General features: G+C 47.6%; 1 protein-coding gene across 11 annotated transcripts in view; it reads left to right on the top strand.

Moving 5' to 3' along the window:
• NIN (ninein) overlaps positions 1-15,950 on the top strand; it is a 146,967-nt gene that overhangs the window by 66,145 nt on the left and 64,872 nt on the right. For all 11 annotated transcript variants that reach the window (XM_081190882.1, XM_081190880.1, XM_081190877.1 and 8 more), the window contains one exon: positions 10,731-10,770. In XM_081190882.1, coding sequence (XP_081047008.1) covers positions 10,731-10,770 — 40 coding nt within the window. The remainder of the gene's footprint in view (positions 1-10,730; positions 10,771-15,950) is intronic.

Genomic DNA, 15,950 nt, shown 5'->3' with positions numbered 1-15,950 from the left:
TTGTTGTTATTAAATAATGTTAATTACTATTTATAAACTTATTCATATATTTTTTTAAAAGCTAAAGTGGTGTGCAACATAGAATATATGAAACCTAAGAAAGACAATAAATCAATATACAGTGGTACCTCGGGTTACAGACGCTTCAGGTTACAGACTCCGCTAATCCAAAAATATTACCTCGGGTTAAGAACTTTGCTTCAGGATAAGAACAGAAATCAGGCTCCGGCAGCGCGGCGGCAGCGGGAAGCCCCGTTAGCTAAAGTGGTGCTTCAGGTTAAGAACAGTTTCAGGTTAAGAACGGACCTCCGGAACGAATTAAGTACTTAACCCGAGGTACCACTGTATATCATAAAAGAGGATACCAAATCCCCAAAGTGTGGCACTGGTCCTGTTGCAGCTGCCACGTAATACTAATTTTGCACATGTAAAAAATCAATATTTTAGTGTGGCAACACCCACATTTTGGAGCTCCCCACCTACTGACATAACTATATCCTTTTTGGCTTGAAACGTCTTGTTGTTGTTGCAAGCCTTCCACGCTTATAGAATTCTGGCATGTCTTCCACTCACTTTTGCTCACTCCGGATTTCAGCTTTTTGCAATGTTTCTACATACTTGCTTTCAGCTTTCTCTTACCGGTCATTTTAACGTCGGGGGGTTTCTTTGTAAGCCACTTAGAGGTTTTATTGCAAGCAAGCAGCATCTAAGCGCTGCCATGGAAAAAGAAACAAACCAAAGCAAATTTGCACAGTCCAGCAAGAGGAACAGCCCAGCGCACGTGCCTTCAGGCCTGCCACTCGAACCCATAACCGGGCTCTTGATTTATCGCAGGGCCTCCCCCACCAAAAAACACGTGTGTTTGTGCTGCGAGACAAAGCTCTTGGGGCGAGCTCCCCAGCCCCACCCCGGCCGCTTTTAATTGACAATATATATTCCTGGAGAGAAGAAAAGGTCCGTCTTCTGGCAGCAGATGGCCGGGTGGGAGCTGGGAGGGCGAGGAGATTTCTCTGGGCGAGAATGCAGATGCTTCCACGGGTCTTGAGCCGGTCATTGTGCAACTTGGGGGCCATCTGTTCTCCCAGGCAGCGAGGGCTGGGCTGGGCGTCTATCGGAATAATGCGCTCCTGGAATCCAGGGCGGCTGGGCTAGTAATGCGCGTGACCTTCATCCAGCTGCAGAACAACGGCCATCTGGGCCAGGATACCTGTAGTGACAACGGAGACCCTGGAAGCGCCTCCTTTTGTCTCCCGGCCGACGGCTTGCCTTCTGGGGCGCCATTTTGAGGGTGGCTTGACCTCTCGCCTCATTTGCCTCCTCTTCACAATGGGCTCTTGTCTGGAGCCTGGGCAATGGTAATGAGGATGTGTGTGTGTGTGTGGAGCTAAGCCAGCCAAGGAGGTTGGTGTCTGGATACAATGGGGGGGGGCCTTAATCTGAGCGGGCTTAGAGGGGATGCTTGCAGAAGCCAGTGGATTGCCATTGGGAGAGCTCTGGTGGCCAGCTCTGCTCCCAACAATTGGCCGTCAGAATTAAACCGGAGTAAAATTACACACTTCATTTGAACAGGAAGAGGTGCTTACAGTAGTACATTAAAAGTATAGTAAGTTGCCCCTCTTGTGACTGTTGCCTAATGTGACTGTTGCATATTGTGTTAGAATTGTTCAAAGCCAAGCCTATAATAATAGATCTATGCAAATATTGTGAATTTTAAAAATTAGAAATTTGAGGGTAGTGATTAATTTGGACGTTCCTGGGAGAAATTGAAATTAGTGCCTACGCAGCAGTATTCTGCACTTTTGACTGCAGATCAGATTGGTGAACCATTGCCTTTTACTGGTCCAGCCCAATGAGACATTTATTTTGTAGTTCTTGTATGGGAAAAGCTTGAGAACTGGGATTTTCATTAAAACAATGTCATTTAAATAAATAAGAAAGAAAGAAAGAAAGAAAGAAAGAAAGAAAGAAAGAAAGAAAGAAAGAATTAAACTGAAGTTGGCAGGTGCTCACAGAATCTTCCTGCAAGTTGGTGTGGATTTTCGGAATGTTTTTGCGGCTTTCTTTGAGAATCGCCTTTTTTGTGGTAGGGGCGGAGAAACGTTGTGCAAAAAGGCCTCACAGGTTTTTTTGTGTGTGTTTCTCGCCTGGTTTTCCCTGCCCCCCTCCAATTCTCCTTAAAACTTTTGTGGTTGTTTGTAAGGTGTACGATGATGATGATGATGATGATGATGATGATGATGATGATGATGATTAGTCTCCACTGTGTTCCCTTTCCCTAAACCTTTAACAGTTGCATCCTCCTAAGGTTAGAGGACAAAGAATCTGATCTGGGGAGGGAATTCTAAGAAACTGGGCTACACCCCACAGGGTTTATTTGGAAAGATACTGTAGCATTTGTAATAAAAGTGAAACATATACAGTCATACCTCAGGTTAAAGTAGCTTCGGGTTGAGCGTTTTCGCGTTGGCCTCTGTGGCAACCCGGAAGTAACGGAATGCGTTACTTCTGGGTTTCGCCACTCGCGCATGCGCAGACGCTCAAAATGACGCCACACGCATGCGCAGACACGGTGAATCGCGACCCGCAGACGCGGGTTGCGTTCGCTTCAGAATGCGAACAGGGCTTCGGAACGGATCCCGTTCGCATCCTGAGGTACCACTGTATATATACAGACACTGTGATCATACATTTATATGCATACTCTTTCAGAAATTGTTGCTTGTGAAACCATTTTAATTGGTTTGCTGAGAGGCAGAGCATCTATTTTCCATGCAAAACGTCCCTGCTTCAATTTCCATCATCTCCAAGAAGGACCAGGAGAGCCCTGAGCTAGACAGACTCTGTGGTCTGACTCTGCGTACGGCAGCTTCCTACGTTCCTTGCTATGCATTGCTACTATTGCAAATCCATATAAACCATACACAGCCACGTATATACACATATATTTCAGAGCAGCGCCTTAGAAGCAACTGCTGTAGGAGAAAACCAGCTGAATCATCTGCTCTCTTGCCTTCTACACACCCACGTATTTTTGCGCATTGTGCGCACCTGTGTGACTTCCAGCCCGTACCCTTCGACTGTTCCCATGTGGGACGGTGCGACCATTGCCTGCCATCTCCCTATGCATGCAAGTTGCCATCGCAGGCAGAATTTGAAGCTGGTGTCACTGTTCAGGGGCCCAGCTGTGTAATAATAATAATAATAATAATAATAATAATAATAATAATAATAATTTTATTTATATCCCACCCTCCCCGGCCAGAGCCGGGCTCAGCGGGGCTAACACCAATAAAATCTCAGTAAAAACATAATGGGGGGAAAGAGAGGAAGGAGAAAAAAACCAATTTAAAATACAGGTTAAAATGCAATTTAAAATGCAGCCTCATTTTAAAAGTAGCCCATAAATCAAAACCGTAAGGGGAGGCAAGACATAAGGGTCAAACTGAGTCCAAACCAAGGCCAGGCGGAACTGCTCTGTCTTGCAGGCCCTGCTAAAGATGTCAAGTCCCACAGGGCCCTGGTCTCTTGTGGGAGAGCGTTCCACCAAGTCGGGGCCAGTACTGAAAAGGCCCTGGCCCTAGCTGAGACCAATCTAACCACCTTGCGACTTGGGACCTCCAAAGTGTTGTCATTTGTGGACCTTAAGGTCCTCCGTGGGGCATACCAGGAGAGGCGGTCCCATAGGTACATGGGTCCTAGGCCGCATAGGGCTTTAAAGGTCAAAACCAGCATCTTAAACCTGACCTTGTACTCCACCGGGAGCCATTGCCGCCCAAGCAGTGCGCATATTCTGCAGCTCTTTGCAAACATGCTGCTGCTGTGTTCTGTCTAGGCTGGAGAAATGGATGGTTTAATCCAGAGGCCGCCAGTCCCTTTTGGGCTTATGGAAACCTCTGGATTTTTGAGTGTGTGCTATGGGTGCGATTCCACTTCTGGCTGCTTCCCTCGCTTCTCCGATGAGCACAGTCAGGATTTTTAAAATTGGGATATTCTCCCCCCCCCCAAGACGACATTACGGGGAGCAGGCTTCTGCTAGGGCGGCAGAACCTCAGTTAATTGAGTATTTTTAACATTTTTCAATACTTGAGGATTTGAGGAGCAGTTGCCCCCCTTGGCTACTCCCATGCTCCTTCCCCAGTGAATTCTCCTCACACCAGAAAAAAGTATATACATGTAAGGTAACGGTAAAGTGTCCCCTGACCATTAGGTCCAGTCGTGGCCGACTCTGGGGTTGCAGTGCTCATCTCGCTTTACTGGCCGAGGGAGCCGGTGTACAGCTTCCGGGTCATGTGGCCAGCATGACTAAGCCGCTTCTGGCGATCCAGAGCAGCGCACGGAAACGCTGTTTACCTTCCCGCCAGAGCGGTACCTATTTATCTACAGTGGTACCTCTAGATACGAACGGGATCCGTTCCGGAGCCCCGTTCACATCTAGAAGCAAACGTAACTAGTGATGGCACGTCTGCGCACGCACACGTCGATTTTCGCCACTTCTGTGCATGCGCGATGTCATTTTGAGCACCTGCGCATGTGCAAGCGGTGAAACCCAGAAGTAACGTGCTCTGTTACTTCTGGGTTGCCGTGGAGCACAACTCGAACGCGCTCAACTCGAAGCGTATTCAACCTGAGGTATGACTGTACTTGCACTTTAACGTGCTTTCGAACTGCTAGGTTGGCAGGAGCAGGGACCGAGCAATGGGAGCTCACCCCATTGCGGGGATTCGAACCGCCGACCTTCTGATTGGCAAGCCCTAGGCTAAGTGGTTTAACCCACAGCGCCACCCACGTCTCTATATACATGTCCATCCCCCTTTTTCAAGCAATCTTGTGAAAGATGGAGCCAGCAGAATTAATCCGAGCCTTTTCTAGGGAGAAAAATGTATCCATGTTCGCTCAAGGTTGTTATGGGGTGCCAGATACCACGCTGGGCAGCCCCATATTAAAGGATTTGTTTCTTTTGAACCACAGTGGACAATGCCATACGCAAGCTTCTCTGTGTGTGTGTGATCATTTTTACTCCCAGTTTCACCTTGTTCGTGAAATGCAAAGCAAATGTCCCTCTTTCCTTTTTGTCTGGTGCCAGAAACAGTTGCCTGCATTCCTTCTTTCTGCATTCCAGCCTTTTTTTTTTTATCATCACAGGTCATTTGAGGGAAACGAGAAACCAGTTCTCCCTAATTCCTTAATTCCGCTGCCTCTAAAGTAGAGCAGGCTGATCGACACAATGTTTAGCAAATCTTTAGGCTGCTTAAAAAAATTATTATTAGGATTCTTTGTGAACTCGGTTGGCCAACTCAGCCTCCAGTTTCTGCGCTCAAATCTGTGACCTTGGAGAGAGCACGTTTGGTTTTTTTTGCAAAACCCTCTGTGCATTCAGTGCGTCGGGCGTCAGGCTATCACATGTCGTGTTTACATTTTACTTCCTGGACAGATGAGGGGAGGCTGCGCTATCTCCTGGCAATGCCCCCCTGGTTTGATAGCAGTGGAACCTGGTAGGTTTGCTCTGTGTCAGGGCCTAGGTTCCATGCCAGGAATAAATTACCGTATTTTTTGCTCCATAACACTCACTTTTTTCCTCCTAGAAAGTAAGGGGAAATGTCTGTGCGTGTTATGGAGGGAATGCCTACGGGTGGCGGGGGGGGGGGGATCTGCTGCAGTCGTGAGCAGAGGATCCATGGTTCCCCTTCCTTCCCTCCTCCGTGGCTCGCTTTGAAACAGCAAAGCAGGAGAAGAGCCGCTGAGTGGGGAGGAGAGAGGGACAGAGAGCCTGGTTACAAAGCACGGATCCACATGGATCCTCAGGATTTTTGCACTGGGTCACCCCAAATTCACCATCAGAACACATATCATGTCCATGGCTACAGCTTGCACCAAAAAAATCACGCACCTACTGCTGCTTGGGGCCGCAGTGGTGCAAAAACGTGGTTACAAAGCGTGGATCCACATGGATCCTCAGGATTTTTGCATTGGGCTACTCCAAACTCACCTTCAGATCACATGTCTGTGGCCACAGCATGCACCACAAAAATCATACACCCACTGTTTCGTTTAGAATATTTTTTTCTTGTTTTCCTCCTCTAAAAACTATGTGTGTGTTATGGTCGGGTGCATGTTATGGAGCGAAAAATACGGTAATTAAAAAGTTCTGGAAGAACACAGTTAAAAAAATATTGCTTGACAATCTGTAATCTTGGTGCATGTTTAAGCGTTTCCAAAATCAGCCCCTCGAGGCAAACCACAAAGTCACTGGGAAATCATTGTGAAAGCCTGTTCCCTGTGACCTGCCGTCTGGGATTGTCCCTGAGCTGAAATCAGGAGTGGACCTCAGTCATGTACACACCCTCCCTTGATGCAGGTGGGAGTTGGTGCCTGGAAAGCCAGCATTTTGGGAGGAAATTATGCCTGACGGGTTCCCATTGGGGAGTTTGTGGGCTGTGCTATAATCAGTGATGGAGTTTTGCGTGTTCCAAGCATCCCTGGTGGTTGGACTGGGAATGTGCTGTCTGAAATTCTGGAGAGCTGCTGCCAATCAGCACAGACAATACTGCTCTTAAATAATAATAATAATAATAATAATAATAATAATAATAATAATAATAATAATAATAATAATAAAAATAATAATAGTAATGATGATGATGATGATGATGTTATTATTTATATCCATCTGGCTGGGCTTCCCCAGCCACTCTGGGCGGCTTCCAACACAATATTAAAATACAGTAATGCATAAAACATTAAAAGCTTCCCTAATAATTTTATCAAATAAAAAAATTCCTTCCAGTAGCACCTTAGAGACCAACTAAGTTTGTTATTGGTATGAGCTTTTGTGTGCATGCATGCTTCTTCAGATATGAAAGCTCATACCAGTAATAAACTTAGTTGGTCTCTAAGGTGCTACTGGAAGGAAATTTTTTTTATTTTATTTTGAATACAGCAGGCCAATACGGCTACCTACCTGGAAATAAATTTAGTATTTATACCCCACCCATCTGGCTGGGTTTCCTCAGCCACTCTGGGCGGCTTCCAACAAAATAATAAAAACACAATACAGCATTAAACATTAAAAACTTGTTTAAACAAGGCCACCTTCAGATGTCTTCTAAAAGTTTGGTAGTTGTTGTTCTCTTTGACATCTGGTGGGAGGGCATTCCACAGGGCGGGCGCCACCACCGAGAAGGCCCTCTGCCTGGTTCCCTGTAACATCACTTCTCGCAGGGAGGGAACTGCCAGAAGGCCTCGGAGCTGGACCTCAGTGTCTGGGATGAACGATGGGGGTGGATCCCAGCCCAAGACCTGTGCATTTTCCTGCTTGAGTTTGGGGTCTCCCTCACCCCCCCCCACTTCCCAATCTTTCAGATTATAGAGCCCAAGCATGCAACAGGAGTTCTGAAAAGTAGACAGACCTAATCCAGTTTCCATGGCTACTCCAGTAGATTAATGGCATTTTTAGCCGTAATCTGAATGAGAAGCATTATTATTTTCGTGACGCCAGAGCTTTTGCCGAGCGCTCCGTGGCTCTGCTTTCAAATGCATCAGTCACATGAATGCAATTTTTTTAAACGGTGGAACGTTAACAGCCAATTCTGCCCTTTTGGAAGCTTGAGCCTGGGTTGTGTGTGTGTGGTTGTTGCGGGGGGGTTTTTTTGCAGCTTTGTATAAATAAGGAGTGAATTGTTCCGTGATCGGCTGAGGGGGTGGATCTCCCAGTGGAGGAAAGGGGATGTTGTATCATTTCAAAAACGCGTATGAACTGCTTTGATGCCCGTTTTAAAAATAAACCAGCCATTATCGTCGCCTGGCGCTTGGAGAGAGGGGAGGAGCCGCCACTGCCTGATTCCTACAGTAGCTAAAAGTGCTCTGCGTGGAAAGACAGATGTTTAGCCGGAGGAGAGAGACGCAAGCTGGTGTGTCCTTGGAATGACACCGATTCTGGCTTCCTAGATATAATAATAATAATAATAATAATAATAATAATAATAATAATAATAATAATAATAATAATAATAATTTATTTATATCCATCTGGCTGGGCTTCCCCAGCCACTCTGGGCGGCTTCCAAAAAAATATATTAAAATACTGTAATACATCAGACATTAAAAGCTTCCCTAAACAGAGCTGCCTTCAGATGTCTTCTAAAAGTCTGGTAGTTGTTATTGTCTTTGACATCTGGTGGGAGGGCGTTCCACAGGGAGGGCGCCACTACCGAGAAGGCCCTCTGCCTGGTTCCCTGTAACTTGGCTTCTCGCAGAGAGGGAACTGCCAGAAGGCCCTCAGTGCTGGACCTCAGTGTCTGGGCAGAATGATGGGGGTGGAGACGCTCCTTCAGGTATACTGGACCGAGGCCGTTTAGGGCTTTCAAGGTCAGCACCAACACTTTGAATTGTGCTCGGAAACATACTGGGAGCCAATGTAGGTCTTTCAAGACCGGTGTTATGTGGTCTTGGCGGCCGCTCCCAGTCACCAGTCTAGCTGCCACATTCTGAATTAGTTGTAGTTTCCGGGTCACCTTCAAAGGTAGCCCCACGTAGAGCGCATTGCATATAGGCAAAGGGTTCCTCCTCGTCCCCCTGCCCTGGGCGCTGCTCATCGCTGGGTAAATCCATGCAGCTGTGCAGGGAGGTTTTGAGGCCTCTACCTCTGCCCATTTTCTAGAAGAATCATAGAGCTACAAAGGGACCCCCGAGGGTCATCTAGTCCAACCCCCTGCCGTCGCAGCTGAGAAGAGGCTCCAAGTTGCTGCAAACAGTGTGTGTTCGTGCCGGGAGGGAGGCATGTTTCAAGCACTTGGAACTCTGTGATTTCAGTAAATGTTTCAACTCCCCCTGCAAGGTAGACCGGTGCATTTGTTCCCTTCCGTCATACGGGATGGCAGAGACGAGAAGCTGGTCATTCTGCTGCATTTGTGTAACAAGGAACTGGGGGTCCCTCGGGAACCCCTTCTTCATTGCTATAAATGGCCTCAAGAGTGGAGGGGGGCAATTGACACTGGAGAATAGGGGTTGGAGGGTTGGCCTGGTCATGTTGTGCAGATGCCTGATGATCGTCTTCCAAAGCAACTACTCTATTCTGAACTTAAAAATGGAAAGCGTAATGCTGGTGGTCAACAAAAGAGGTTTAAAGACTGTCTCAAGGCAAATCTTTAAAAAATGTGGTATAAACACGACAACTGGGAAACACTGGCCTGTGAGTGCTCCAGTTGGAGAGCAGCCTTGACCAAAGGTGTCATGGGCTTTGAAGACACTCGAACTCAGGATGCAAGGGAGAAACGTGCTAAGAGGAAGGCACGCTTGGCAAACCCTCACTGTGATCAACTCCCACCCGGAAACCAATGTCCCCACTGTGGAAGGACATGTGGATCCAGAATTACGGACTCATTGTTAAAACTGTGTTTATGGAAGACAATCTTACTCGGCTACAAGGGATCACCAAAGAAGAAGGAGGAGGAGGCATACGCCTTCCCCTGCCAGGACCACAAAAAAGGGTAGTCGCTCCCAGCATTGGGGTGGAATTTTTTTGTGGTCTGGAGCTGTCAAATACATGGAGGCAGTCACCTCAGCACATAATACCTGTCTGCAGGGCCGGATTTAGGTTTGATGCAGCCCTAAGCTACTGAAGGTAATGGGGCCCTTTATATGTCCAGCTGTCCTTTGTCAACAACAAATTGTCACTGGTTTTTCTGTTGAATATATGCTATATGGTAATTTATTTGCATTACAGTTGGACGCTCCGGTTGCGAACGTGATCCGTGCGGGAGGCACGTTTGCAACCCGCAGCGTTCACAACCTGCAGTGCCGCATCTGCACACACGCGGGTCACAATTCGGCACTTCTGTGCATGCGCAAAGCACTGAAACCCGGAAGCAACCTGTTCCGGTACTTCCAGGTTCGGCGTGGTGCACAACCTGAAAACACACAGCCTGAAGCTTCTGTAACCTGAGGTATGACTGTCATACCTCAGGATAAATACGCTTCAGGATAAGTATTTTCGTGTTGTGCTCCGTGGCGACCCAGAAGTAGCGGAGCGCGTTACTTCCGGGTTTCGCTGCTCCCGCATGTGCAGACGGTCAAAATGACATCATGCGCATGCGCGGAAGCGGCGAAACGCGACCCACACACGTGCAGATGCACTGTCGCGTCTTACGTTCTGTTCAGGTTGCGAACGGGGCTCCGGAACAGATCCCGTTTGCTTCCTGAGGTACCACTGTACTTTCTATGGGAAAGCGCACCTTGGTTTTGGAACGCTTTGGTTTTGGAACACACTTCCTGAACGGATTAATTTTGAGAACCAAGATACCACTGTAGATAGAAAGGAGCAAACCAGTGATGTTTTAGGGAGCAGGCTAGCAGGCGGGGCCCGTGACTTACATCATAGGAGCCTACACAACACAAAACACTGCTGCTGGATGTAGGTTTTATTTTATTTGTTTTTTATATTTTGGAATGTACATCCAGTTATTTTTTCCTTTTAATTTTTGGGGGACCCCCAAGAGAATGGGACCCTAAGCTATAGCTTGTTTTGCTTCTACGTAAATCCGACACTGCCTGTCTGGCTTCTAAGACATCTTCTGCAATAAATCTACTAGTCCCTGAGGTGCCAAAATCAGACTCTTGATTGGTTTTGTTGTTCTGGGCTAACAATGGGGTTTCCGTGTCCTTCAGACTGCCCACACCTGCATTTGAAAGAGGAAGCTGATTTCTGTTTCTCTCTCTCTCTGTTTCTCTCACAGCACTGGAGATCCCAAGACAGCGAAGAGTATGAAGCCGAAGGTAAGAGAGGAAGGCACCAGCCCCTCTGCGGATCTTGCCTTAATTCATGGAGTTAGGGAGAAGGCGTTTCCCTCCTCCCAAGTTAATAAATACAAATAAATGTTTTAGGTATAATGGACTCTAAGCGAGGGCAGCTATAGAGTGAGAAATGAATGCTTTTTGTGTGTGTTCTTGCGCTTTCAAATCAGAGCTGCAAAAACAAGCAGCTAGCACACTCTGGCCATTTCAAAATGTGGGGTTTGCGGATCAGAATGCCAACGTTTCTGCTGGGTTTGCCATTTAAATTGGGTTCCAGCATTCACACAGGGATAGGAAACTCTCGCCAACCCAGAAGTCGGCTTGCCTTCAAATTGTATTTATTCATTCATGTGCCTTGTTTTTGCCTGCCTCTCTCTCTCTCTCTCTCTCTCTCTCTCTCTCTCTCTCACACACACACACACACACACACACACACACACTATCACCCCCTGCATCACGCTTTATTTCCCACCATGCTCTTGGGTTGCTTCCACATACTAACGCTTGCTATATAGATTTTTACGGAGACATCTGATCTGTCCCAAGACATTAGCTGCCTTGAGCGGCGTCGCCACGTGGTCTCCAGAATTTCTTTTGCAAACTCGCAAGGGATGCCGGAGTGCAAAGCTTAGAATCAGGCTCCAGTGCACAGTTCAGCCCAGGTTTCTCTCTCTGAGCAAGGGAGGGTAGAGAGAAATATATTAGAATCAATTCCGTTGTTGCTAGACAAACAGATATTTTCTTTTCTTTCATATCAAGGCAGTGATGTTAATCTCTTTGAGGAGGGGTGAAATCCACACTAGAACTATAAAACCGTACAGGCTGTGAGTGAGCTTTCACGTTCTCCAGAACTCTCCGAAAAGAGAGAAGGAAAATAAAGCATGTTTTTGGGGAGAGGACACGACAGAGCTTCAGTCTGCACTTCATTACAGTCTCAGGGTGATGGCAGAAGTACTTAGCAAACTAATTAAATTAGTGCAAGCTTCTCCAACCCGGTCCAGATGTTTTGGACTACAAATCCCAGCTGTCTGGGGCTGATGGGATTTGTAGTCCAGAACATCTGGAGGGCACCAGATTTGCAAAACTGAGTTAGAGTAGACCTGGAGTAAATGACCTCCGCTTGCAGGGAGGCCTACTGAGGTAAAAAAGCAGCAGAGCCACGCTTCTGAAGCTATAAAACCCAGTCCTTACTTGGATTAGTCTCTGATACTATTCAGAACTTAGAATCATAGAATCCTAGAGTTGGAAGAGACCACAAGGGCCATCGAGTCCAACCCCCTGCCAAGCAGGAAGCACCATCAGAGCACTCCTGACATATGGTTGTCAAGCCTCTGCTTAAAGACCTCCAAAGTAGGAGACTCCACCACACTCCTTGGCAGCAAATTCCACTGTCAAACAGCTCTTACTGTCAGGAAGTTCTTCCTAATGTTTAGGTGGAATCTTCTTTCTTGTAGTTTGGATCCATTGCTCCGTGTCCGCTTCTCTGGAGCAGCAGAAAACAACCTTTCTCCCTCCTCTATGTGACATCCTTTTATATATTTGAACATGGCTATCATATCACCCCTTAACCTCCTCTTCTCCAGGCTAAACATGCCCAGCTCCCTTAGCCGTTCCTCATAAGGCATCGTTTCCAGGCCTTTGACCATTTTGGTTGCCCTCCTCTGGACACGTTCCAGTTTGTCAGTGTCCTTCTTGAACTGTGGTGCCCAGAACTGGACACAGTACTCCAGGTGAGGTCTGACCAGAGCAGAATACAGTGGCACTATTACTTCCCTTGCACATCCTGTTTCTGGGATGCCCTCCCCAAAGATGTTCTACAGACACCAACAATGCTTTCATTTAGGCTCCCGACAAAACATGCTTTTCTTCACCTGGCAACATTAATTTCAGTAGATCAAGCAGTTATAATAACAATAAATAATAATAAAATTTTATTTATACCCCGCCCTCCCCAGCCGAAGCCAGGCTCAGAGTGGCTAACAACAATAAAAGTAACACAGCATTCTAAAACAAATTCATTCTAAAATAAATTCAAAATCAAATTAATGGCAACCATTGGGCTAGAGTGCTATGACGATTACCAAAGGAGGGAGTCAGGCTCTGTGCCCTGGCCAAAGGCCTGGTGGAACAGCTCTGTCTTGCAGGCCCTGCGGAAAGATGTCAAGTCCCGCAGGGCCCTAGACTCTTGTGACAGAGCGTTCCACCAGATCGGGGCCACAGCCGAAAAAGCCCCGGCTCTGGTTGAGGCCAGCCTAACCTCCCTGTGGCCTGGGACCTCCAAGATGGTTTTTTTGAGGACTTTGATCAAAAGTCAACAAATACAGTCCATCTTTCTCTTTGGCAGTAAGAAACAGTTCTCCATCTTTGTAGATCTTGCATCTTTTAGCATCATAGTACAGTTTTAGTCCCTTCTTTGCAATCTGCGAAGCACTCAGCAGACTAAATTTCAGTTCTGGAACCAGGTAAACATCGCTTATAGTCAAGTTCAGACTCTCAAGATACACAGTCCCAATTCCGGTCGCTTCCAGTTCTTGACCGTTGGCTTGTTTCACAGTGAAGCTTTGCTTCTTCAACGTCGAAAACAGTTCTCTGTGTGGGCAGAGATGCTTCGTGGCGCCCGTATCGATTATGAATGCGTTCCCAACATCTGGCGTGGTTCCTTTCGCCATCATCGCCTTTGCAGGTTTCACCTTGCACATGGTACGGCTTTTGCTTGACGCCTCAGGCTTCGTAGAGCTGTTCTTGGCTCCTTTTGACTGTCGCGGCTTCTTACAGTTTCGCTGTAGATGCCCAGTCTGTCCACAATTATAGCATCGGACGGCACTCAATGCTACGGCATGCTCTCCAGTAGCACCACCAGTGGGAAGATTTGAACTCTGTTCTTGCCTCCCTCTGTCTTTCACTTCCAGTGCAGCAAGTCTGTCGTGTTCGTTCAGGACGACGGCACACACTCTTTCCGCGGTTAGCTGCTGAGCAGGTAGCGAACCAAGCTGACTGGCAACAACCTTGTAGGTCCGGTTCAGGCTGTTTATCATAATGAAGCAAAACACTTCCTCCTGTAGACGGAAATTGCGTTCCACCATCTGTTGACGCAGAAACTTCATCTCTGTCAGGTGCGCTTGAACATCTCCATCAGGCGCTAATCTCAGATTGGTCAACTTCTCAAAATACAGCAACGCTGAAGAACCGGCATCTCTCTGATGCGTTGTACGCAGCGCGTTCCAAACCTCTTGCGCAAATTCCAAATGCTGTATATGCACCAATTGATCATCTGAGACGCACAGAATTATAGCAGTCCTAGCCTTCACATTCTGTGACTCCCAAGCACGCGTTGGTGCTGCTGGGATGGGATTCTCAATCACCCCAAACAGTCTCTGATTCTGCAGCAGGGCCTTCATCTTTACAGACCAAGATGAATAATTGTCATTGGTCAGGAGGGGTGGAGAAGGCAAGCCTCCCCCCTTCTTGGCATCCATTTTGAGTCCTTGCATTGACTCTGAAACACAAGCCTCTAAAATCCAATAGCTGGCTTGTTTACTCTCTTGACACCTGGCAACTCTGACACTGGCTGCGTTGGAAAGTCCCTTCCAGCAGTTCGTGAGGACCTAGTCATAATAAAACTTTGTTTACGCCTCTCTGAGGCATAGTCTGACTGTCCAGCCCTCTCGAGTAGCTTTCCATTTCTCCTCTCTGAGGCACAGCCTTCTGAAGGACGTTGCTTAGCAACAGCGCATTCCTTTCCTCGGACAGGAAACCACAAAAATGCCTGGTATGCAGGCCTCTTCTAAGTTGGAGCTGCTTTCCCACACTCGCTCTCCGTGAAGCAGAGAATAAACCATTCTGCATTCACACTTTTAAGCCCTTAAAAGTCTCATACCTTGAGCATCGGCTTGGCTGTCAACTTCTTCTGGTCAGCTTCTGGCTGCAGAGAATCAGCCTCTCAAATCAGGCTTCCATGGAGCAGAGGAGGACAATTCACCAGCCTCTCATGCAGATGTCCGATGGATCGAAGAAAACAGCAACCATCCGAAGGCTGCCACTGTTGTAATTCTGCTTGGGTCAGAGGAATGTGCCACAGCGTAGGCACCGGCAGATATTCCTGTCGACCTCCCCGCGTCTCCACTCTGCTGATAAGCAGGCGAGGTCCCAGCGATTCATCTCAGATGTGTGAGAGGAACACACCGTTCACCCTCTCTCCCCTTTGGTGTCCCCCAGAGAGGGGAAAGAAGCAGACAGAAAACTATTTACATCTTTTATTTCTGTCTCTCATATCAGTACAGAGAAACATGTCTGCACTCGACAACAGTAAGAAGAAACTCCACCCATGTACTTCCAGTACAGGTCATATGACACACACACTGAGCTAACATCCGGTGCTCAGTACAGAATGAACTGCCCCTTTGTTTCCATGGCAACAGTCACAAACATCCTGTCTGGCTTTCCAGCCACAAGCAGCTGACTGAGCTGCTGGAGCCTTTGCTTGCTGCAGCATTGGTGCTTTATGGTAACAGGTCCTAGGCCGTATAGGGCTTTAAAGGTAAAGGGGCCCCTGACCATTTGGTCCAGTTGTGACCGACTCTGGGGTTGCGGCGCTCATCTCGCTTTATTGGCCGAGGGAGCCGGCATATAGCTTCTGGGTCATGTGGCCAGAATGACCTAGCCGCTTCTGGCAAACCAGAGCAGCGCACGGAAACGCCGTTTACTTTCCCGCCGGAGCGGTACCTATTTATCTACTTGCACTGGTGTGCTTTCGTACTGCTAGGTTGGCAGGAGCAGGGACCGAGCAACGGGAGATCACCCCATCACGGGGATTCGAACCGCCGACCTAGGCTCTGTGGTTTAACCCACAGCACCACCCGCGTCCCTTAAAGGTTAAAACCAGCACCTTAAACCTGATCCTGTACTCCACCAGGAGCCAGTGCAGCTGGTATAGCACTGGGTGAACGTGATCCCGCGGCAAGGACCCTGTAAGGAATCTCGCCACAGCATTCTGCACCCGCTGGAGTTTCTCGGTCAGTCTCAAGAGCAGCCCCACATAGAGCGAGTTACAATAATCCAGCGAGTTACGAATCCCCCTCGTGGATTTGCCTTCTGCTTTGACCGACTAGTGCTCTAATTTTGGTCCCTTACTTTCCTGCCCTGACCTGGCCACAGTGATCCAT

This window comes from Podarcis bocagei (genome assembly GCF_964188305.1).
Source record: "Podarcis bocagei genome assembly, chromosome: 1".
In the NCBI taxonomy this organism is placed as follows: Eukaryota; Metazoa; Chordata; class Lepidosauria; order Squamata; family Lacertidae; genus Podarcis; species Podarcis bocagei.
This window is presented reverse-complemented; position numbering and strand designations above follow the sequence as displayed.